The sequence below is a fragment of the Sinocyclocheilus anshuiensis genome, unplaced genomic scaffold (genome assembly GCF_001515605.1).
Source record: "Sinocyclocheilus anshuiensis isolate Anshui unplaced genomic scaffold, SAMN03320099.WGS_v1.1 scaffold9, whole genome shotgun sequence".
NCBI classification, from domain to species: Eukaryota; Metazoa; Chordata; class Actinopteri; order Cypriniformes; family Cyprinidae; genus Sinocyclocheilus; species Sinocyclocheilus anshuiensis.
The window spans coordinates 2,380,456-2,389,013 of NW_015540887.1; the positions used below are offsets into that span (position 1 = coordinate 2,380,456).

At 36.7% G+C, this 8,558-nt stretch overlaps 1 protein-coding gene across 6 annotated transcripts in view; it reads left to right on the top strand.

Moving 5' to 3' along the window:
• The window catches only part of pard3bb (par-3 family cell polarity regulator beta b), a 336,571-nt gene that overhangs the window by 141,804 nt on the left and 186,209 nt on the right, over window positions 1-8,558 (top strand). For all 6 annotated transcript variants that reach the window (XM_016486505.1, XM_016486504.1, XM_016486507.1 and 3 more), the window contains 2 exons: window positions 3,366-3,491; window positions 4,565-4,962. In XM_016486505.1, the coding sequence (XP_016341991.1) occupies window positions 3,366-3,491; window positions 4,565-4,962 (524 nt within the window). The remainder of the gene's footprint in view (window positions 1-3,365; window positions 3,492-4,564; window positions 4,963-8,558) is intronic.

An 8,558-nucleotide genomic window follows, 5' to 3' on the forward strand; every position in this document is an offset into this window, starting at 1 on the left:
GTTCTTTGAAAGAGTATACTTGCATTATTATGCTATTATATTGTCATACTGTCATTAATCAGTGGCATAAAATGGTCTTAAAATGGCAATAATATCATTTATTGCAATTAATTTTGGTGCAATATATCGCACAACAAAAAGTAGTTATCGTGACAGCCCTACTGATCCCAAACTTTTGAACATTGTTTTTTTCCCCCTCCAAATTCTTAATTCTGGTGTTTAAAAATTGTAAATTAAATAATTTTGTTTGCAACCTTTTTTTTTTTAATATCAGTTGTTTTTAAGGCTGACAAAATCGTATAGATTGGATATACTGACCATTATATTATTAACAGGCCCAAAAACATTTTTGGTGCATGTGGATTTTTTTAATGACTGATTTATAAGTAGAGTATAGTAGAGAGCCGAGTGGCTGAATTAATGCACATATATTTGAGCAAATGCAGGTTAGTAATAATTATTTTTTTTTTTAATAAAATGATTACAAAGTGGGAATTTTTTCACAAAATCAAACTGTCATTTATGAAGATCTGCATACTTTGTTCTACCCCCCGTTTGGCTAACTTGAATATAATAAAGTACTGCAGCATTGACCAGCATATGTTTGTCATATATACCTAGCTTAGCTTTGGTGCTTGTTTCAGTGTTTGGATTTTTTTGTGCATGAACAAATTGAAGCTGTCCTGATTTTAATGTCTTTGATTTGGCCTGCAGAAGACTGGCTATCGGAGGTCACATAATCTTCAAAGTGCAATTTCTGACTAACTTTCACCTGGCATGAACTTCTGTGGAATGGCTCAGTTAATGACCAGATGTTTTTATGGTTGAGCGCTCTTACTGTCTGATGTGCACTAAGTAATTCTTTCTCTTTCTGACTGAAACTGAGTCATCAGAGAGAGTCACGAGGGACTGAGACAGCACAGGAGTCTTAATAAAGACAGATACCTCCCTGTAGGATTGAGTCTTTTTCTCTCGTTTCTCTCACTCTCTCCTCCTGTATCTCTCCATCATCCCCCTCACTCAAGTCTCCCACAGGCCGTAACCTCCATCTGTTTCCTTTAGACATGCCGTGCCCCTCTCTCTCTGCGTGTCAAAGGTCACCCCATCTTAAGACTGCCATAATATTCTCCAATGGTGAGGCGAGCTATAACGTAAACAGGCCAGTTAGCTAATGCAGAGTGACTTCATGTGGCCGGGAAGCCTTTAGCACATCTAATGGAGGGGTGAAGAGATCCTTCCTGAGCATTAGCAGGTCACACACTCACGTCTTACACCAACACAAGGCTAATTCACTCCAGAACCTGTGTCGGTCTCTTCATACAAATTCCAAACCGCTAATCTGACCTCTGGTGTGTTTTTGGAGAGTTTTTATGCACACTTGTTTTTGTTATTGATGATTTTATTTAGTCTGAAGGTGATAATAGGAGACGTTATTAGTTTATATTAGGGCTTCTTAAATTTACTAGGTGAGAATGCTGAATAATAAGTTGCGGTGGTAACATATTTTTGGAGAAAGGCTGTATCTTTTGCTATAGATATATCAGTTTTACTGCTTTTTTTGGTTTTGTCATGATTTTATTGTGATGCAATATTTTACAGTTTATGGTTTGGTTGTTTAAAAGGCTGCTTTATATAATTATTTGCGGGGTAATGATGACAATGTGTTGTGTATGTGTGCAGCATCCTGGAGTTCAAGACAAAGTTTAATTAAGGACAGTTTTTTTTTTTTTTTCACATTAAACACATTAAGCATTTTTTGATAGAAAATAACCACACGTAACGTACCAGCTAATATTTGACCATTTTGTAATAGGTGGTAATCTGTTGGTAATGTATTAATGTGGAATCTGATGATAAATTATTTAATGTGTTATATTTTAAATGTTAGTGTTAAAATGACAATTGGCCACTTTAAGGTTGGTCTATTGGCATACGCTACTGTTCAAAAGTTCGGGGTCATTATTGTAAATAATTAATTATTAATTTTTACCAGGCATGCATTAAATTAATCAAAATCACAGTAAAGACATTGATAATGTTACAAAATATTTCTATTTCAAATAAATGCTTTTTGAACTTTCTTTTCAGCAAAGAATCCTGGAAAACTTTTCCACAAAAATATTAAGCAGCAACTGTTTTCAACATTGATAATAATAAGAAATGTTTCTTGAGCAGCAAATCAGCATATTAGAATGATTTCTGAATACTGCAGTAATGATGCTGAAAATATAAAAAATAAATATTCAAACCGTTATTTTAAATGACAAAGTTATTTTACAATATTAATTCTGCATTTGATCAAATAAATGCATCTTTGGTGAGCATAACATGCTTATTTCAAAAGCATTTTTGAAAATCTTACCATCCCCAAACTTTGAACGGTAATGTATGTATGAATTTAAAGTAAGGCCACATAGTATAGCAGTTGAAGCTGATCTGTGCTGTAGCTGTGGACATGTGAATGTTTTTAATGATGTGTAGAATCATAAACAGGCCGGTTATTGTGGCTCCTGCTGTGAGCTGGCTGTCAGCAGCTGAAGACGAATATACTTAACCTCTTTCATATACTTACCGAAAACTCAGCCTTTATCTCTCCAGTCAAATATCACCTCTCTAAGGAAACCATTTCAGTCCAGTGTGTCTCCCCAAACATCCATCTGAATTTCTGCAAAGGTATCTTCCATAATTTGTCCAAGCCTCTACAACACTGCATACTCTGCTGCGGCCCACAGTAATGTATGAACGTGTTATTCAGGGTGAATGAGCTCGTGTGCAGCGCCTGCGGGTGAAGACTGAGGGATTAATACTCGCCTGCCGTTCATGCTCCTGCTTTATGAGTTTCTCCAGCCTGATAGTCTTTATCACTGCCAGCCATAGCGCTTCTGTCTTGTGTTTTGCCAAGCAACTGTGTATGTGGGTTTTTCATGGTGCTTGGGAGGGTTAAAACTTAAAGCATCAGTAAAGTAGTAATAAGGTTTTATAGATGTAATTAATGAATTAAAATGGGTGAAAAAAAGAAAAAGGAAAATAAATCTTACATTAAAGCTTAAGCATAAAGCTTTAGAGGGGGCAACGTCTCAAACAGATCTGGAATGCACATTTATCCTGGACTAAAACAAAGCCAAATGCATATAAGAGACTTTTCCTCATTTTACATTTTCTCTTCATTTCTTTGGTGTGGACGGTGTTGATGTTATTACTTGAATAAATAGCTTTTTGTAATTATTATGTAATTACTGTGTAATTATTGTGTTTTTTACGAGCTGTTGTTCTATTATAATACAATAGCGCAGCCTGTCATGGCCAGTTGCTGGCTGGTGCTGTGCTCTATTTTGCTGGTAATTTTATGGTTTGCTCTTTCTCAGGGCTCTGGGTCTGCACATTCGAGGCGTGGAAGAGAACAGTCGCTCCAAAAGGGAAGGCATCTTTCAGGACGACGAGTGTATCATTAAAATTAATGATACTGAATTAATGGACAAATCCTTTTCACAGTGAGTCTCTTTCTTTTTCACCTTCTAGTCTGCTCTCTGTGTCTCCACCTCCTGATATCCTGTCCTTCCTGTCGTGATACGTAGTTTTAGCCCTGTCTTTTCATGTCATGCTTGTAAAAACAAGCATGGTGTCTATTGTTGTACTCTATTTATGGCTATCAACTCTGGACTGGTCTCAAAAGCAGAAAAACACTCAACCCACAGCGACAGAGCCCAGCCAGCAGTCATGGTCATTTACTGTGCTGTGTTTGGTGTGTGTAGCAGATCCTCTTCTCTTATACTGCATTACTGCACACTGTCAAGCTGATTAGAGATCTGCTACCTGACCCAAAGCTGTCAGGATCTGACAAACCATTGGGTTTTGGGACAGTTTTTGATGTATAATGTTAGATTTGCATCAGTTACGATCATAGTATGAAGAGAACCCAAATTAACAAGTTATATTCTTCATACATTCTTCATTAGATGGCTGCTATAGGAGCAGAAATTGTTGGACGCTCATAGGAGCTCATATCATTCATAGGAAGTTCATAGGAATATATAATTAGGAAATAGAAAAGTAAATCAAGGAATATACAATTGCTCCTCATAGGCTTACTTTAGATTGTGGCTAATGCAAGTTCGGTCTGAAGACCTTGCCATACCTGTTGAAACATTACCCAGTTGTTCCATGGTCATCATGTACATTATGCATATATTATATATACATATCTCCGCTAAGGAGAATTACTTCTATCCAGTAGAAGGTCACATTAATCTTATTATGCTCAGGATGGATGGACGGTTTTTAAATTAAATCAGTCAAGCAAAAATGAAGGAGGTGGATTGCTTTTTCATTTGTAATGCGTAGGACTCATTAGTCATAACCCCAATTATGCTGTCAGAATAAATGTCAGAGTGAGTTTTATCTGAACCAAGACTATTCAATATATTACAAATTCCACCTTTTTTAGTTTCCAGGTTCATTTTTTTTCATCAAACAACTTGCAAATAATTATAAAAAATTGATTGTCTCTTAATTGCTCTTCTATTTCATGTGTTCCTTATCTCTTCCTCCCTCTGTTTTTTACCAGAGCACAGGAAATATTCCGACAAGCCATGCGTTCATCTATCGTTCGTTTAGAAGTTGTTCCAGTTTTTAATAAAGAACGCTTTGAAAAGAGTGTAATCGGCCACCTCTTCAACTCAGAAAACCCTGACACATCTACACGGACCAAAGACCCTCCACCGCTGAAGGTGAAGCCCATCGTGAGGCCTGTGGAGTCCTCCTCAGGATGGCAAGCTGAGTTTCAGGAGTCCAACAGCAGTCTAGAGGGTCACTCTCTGGGCTCCCCATTACCCCTCAGTCTCTCACCCACCCCCAGAATCAAAAGTGCTGACAGCCCCCTCCTGAAAAACAGCCTGGGACCATCACCTCTACAAAACCACAACAAAAAGGGTGGAAAGAGGCTCCGAATCGACCTTAGGAAAGGTAAAAACTGGGATAGATACACGGAAAAAAAGGGATTGAGAAAATTTCAACACAACATGATGTATTCAGATTTTTAGGATCTCTCAAGTATCGTCTTAATTGTCCTAAGTAACAAATCTTTGATTTGTCAATTTGAATTAGTTTGTTTACTAAATGCAAAATAATACAATAAATTGGTCTATCATTTTGGTAGTCATATACATAGAATTTTGTAGGACAAATAATATGCGACTTGAACTATGCTATCTTTGTTTCTTTGTTTCGCAATCACCTTACAAAGCAAAGATTTCTGGGATATAGTTTTAGACGGTTGTACATAGACCTCAAGACTTGACACAAACCTCAATAACGGTGACAATCAACAAATGCAAAAATAAATGAGTTCATAACATCACAACATGATGAATAAATAACAGTAATGACAAAACAACAAAAGCAAAAAAAAGAGTCAAACACTGAAAGAATAATCCTGTAACAGCAACCTCATAGTTTTTTTAATGCTGCAATGCATGCTGGGAATGCACAAACCCTTAACATTTCAGCACAGTATTATTTAATTTGAAATTCTTTGTTCAGCCAACTGTTTGATCATTTGGAACAATATTTGGGGGAATTCTGATGGTCTTCCTTGGGTTTTTATGTAGTTTCAATTTTATTTATTTATTTTTAAACCGTGTACTAATACCTGAGTTTACTGTCATCTAAGATATTAAAGGGGACTATTTATTTTTTGTAGCAATGTATTTATGATTTTTCTTCTAAATGTTGCATGTAGGATGGACAAATGTTGTTGTCTTATTTTATATAAAATCATATTTAGATTTTTTTACCTCTTGGGTGTCCTTGGACCCCAAAACATTTAAGTGCTTGCATAGTAGAGCCTGACCGATATGGGTTTTTGGGGGCTGATACGATATTAGGGAGTAAAAAAAGTCTGATATCGATATATCGGCTGATATTCTTTATGTGTATATTATAGTACAGTACCAGTCAAAAGTTTGGACACACTTCTCATTTGTGTCTAAACTTTTGATTCGTACTGTATATATAATACAGTAAATACATAAACAGAATATATATACATAAACACATGAACACATATACATAAACAAGACAAATTCCGTTAAATTCCACGTTATACAGTCAATTCTGTTTTTATGACTGGATTCTGCGATTCCGTACGCGTTTTCTGCATCATGGAAATCATAGGGCCCTAGTAATGTAGCAAACGAGTATAAGCTTATTGTGAGAGTAAAAGATGGGGACATTGTTTGTTTACTTTATAGCATTGAGTCTCAGCATATCTGCGACATATACGCCGATGCAGATATATCTGCGACAGGCTCATATTGGCTGATAAAATTGGCAAAACGATAAATCGGTCAGGCTCTATTGCATAGTGCATTAAAACTCTCATTATAAAAGAGCAAAGAAATTCCTGCAAGATCTTTTAAATGAATGTACTTATTTTTAAAATGATTCTCTCCCTCACTCTACATTGGTCAACTTTGTAGTCGGTGGTTTTGGCAGTCTAACCGAATGAATGAAGCTATAATTTCAGGCTGCAAAGTCTATTAAGTTCTTATTGATTCTGCCATTAATGATGATATAAATTCATAGCTGGAACAAAAAAGTGCTGACCGTAAAACGATTGTGCTAAATGACGAGCATAAAATGCCGTCTGAACGCTCCAGCTGTGCTCATTTTTTCCACAGACTGGCTTCAATTTGTATTGTCCTCTGTAGTCTGATGCAGGGCGCATTAAAGAACAACCACTGGCCCTCAGGCGGTCTAGTCTTTAGTTTCTTCTCCCCCACGCTCTGTCCATCATTTTATCCCTGAGCTCAGGGACAGGACTGGAAATATCCACCCTAAAGACGTGCCTCGTGTCACACAGGGGGCTATAGCCTGTTCTCTAATCTACCTATCAGTCACCGTGACAGCATCAAGACTGCCGTAAGAAGCAATATATGCACAGGTCAAGGCGGCAGCACGGTTTAAATGGACAACCACCTGTGCTAGACAGCAGTCTCCTCCTTTAATATCCTCCTTTTGTCTGGACTGAAAGAAAAAACGAGAATGATTTCTAGTCAAATGCTTATTTTTTAACCCATTATGGTTGTTGTTTTTTTTTTTTTTTGAAACACTTGGATTTCATCTGAAAAGTGTAAATGTCATGTGTAAATTAATTTAAAACCATTTATTCTATTTTAACCTTAAATACTACACAAACTGTAATATTAGTAATATAAATATTAGAAACAAATATTTTAAGTGGTCATTAATGGACCATAATTATTGCACAAATAGTATTCAGTACCAAAAGATCTCCTCAAAATATTAAATAAATATTATTGAACTAAAATATAGAACATTTATTTAACTAAAAAATAGTTAAGGTGTATGGTCACATTATAAGTAAGGAATTCCTGAAGGTTAAATACAAGAAAAACATATTAATGTTGCCTTTCCATCACTCTCCATAATAAAATGATACAGTAAATGTAATCGAAGTAATAATCAATGCATGATAATATGCTGTAATGTTTACCAAAAGTTGCTGCAAAGACCTGTGTAGTGAAGCTGTTGTCGTCTATACTGCTTAAACCCATTCAAATTGACAGCGCTGGTTTGTTTGGAACTATTGAGCGCTATTGAACCACGTGACCGCGTGGTGGCGACGCCGGCGAGATCAAAGAGTCATGTCGCAACTGTTTTTCAATGGCTCTGGCTTTAACTGAGGCGCTACAACGAATTGCGCCACATTAAGTGCACCTTTGTTTCATATCACAAGCAGAGTTGCCAATTTGGCATGAGATTTACATGGGCAGTGTGAGAGCGTAAGACAGAGCCTGAAAGCGTGTGTCTCGCGCCAAATGCGTGAGAGTTGGCAACCCTGTTACATTAATGAAAATCTTGCGTTACAGTCCTGTGTGCGAGTGCGAGTGCGCGTGCAGCTCACGGCCGGCACAAGCGCATATCCTTTTGAGGTCTCAATTATAATCAATTAAAAAAAAGACTACATTATAAAACTCAAAAGAGTATGTATTTTATCTCAGTTGTTTTTCGTATTGTAAGATAGTCAGAATGACACAGTTCTTGAACGTTATAATAGGCCTGTTTATATAAGTCAATGCATTATTCTTTCCTTTTAGTATTGGTGTTTAAAATATTTTATTTAAAAGTAATTAATTAATTAAACAATCAAACTTACTGGGCGACCAGGGTAGGCTATGACAGCTGTCTTATACATGCCCAGCTGATGCAAATCATAGAATTGATATCTACACAGAAGAAAGCACTGTCTAAACTCTGCCCCGGTACAAGTCGTGTCGAGCTATTCATTAGTCTGGTTGTTTTATGAGAAAAAAATGAAATGTAGTTGCAATAAACGCATCAAGAATCCGTACACCTGCAGCAGTGGAGGACTATGCCACGCGGAACTGCGGAAGAACTGATGACGGCACGGTTTGATCTTCGGCTGACCAATCAGCAGAAAGGGGCGTTTAATTCCCGCCCACGTGTAGAAATCGAATACTCAAGCTGTTTATTCATTTTTCTACCCCTGAACGAAAAACGAAAAATTAAGCAGAATT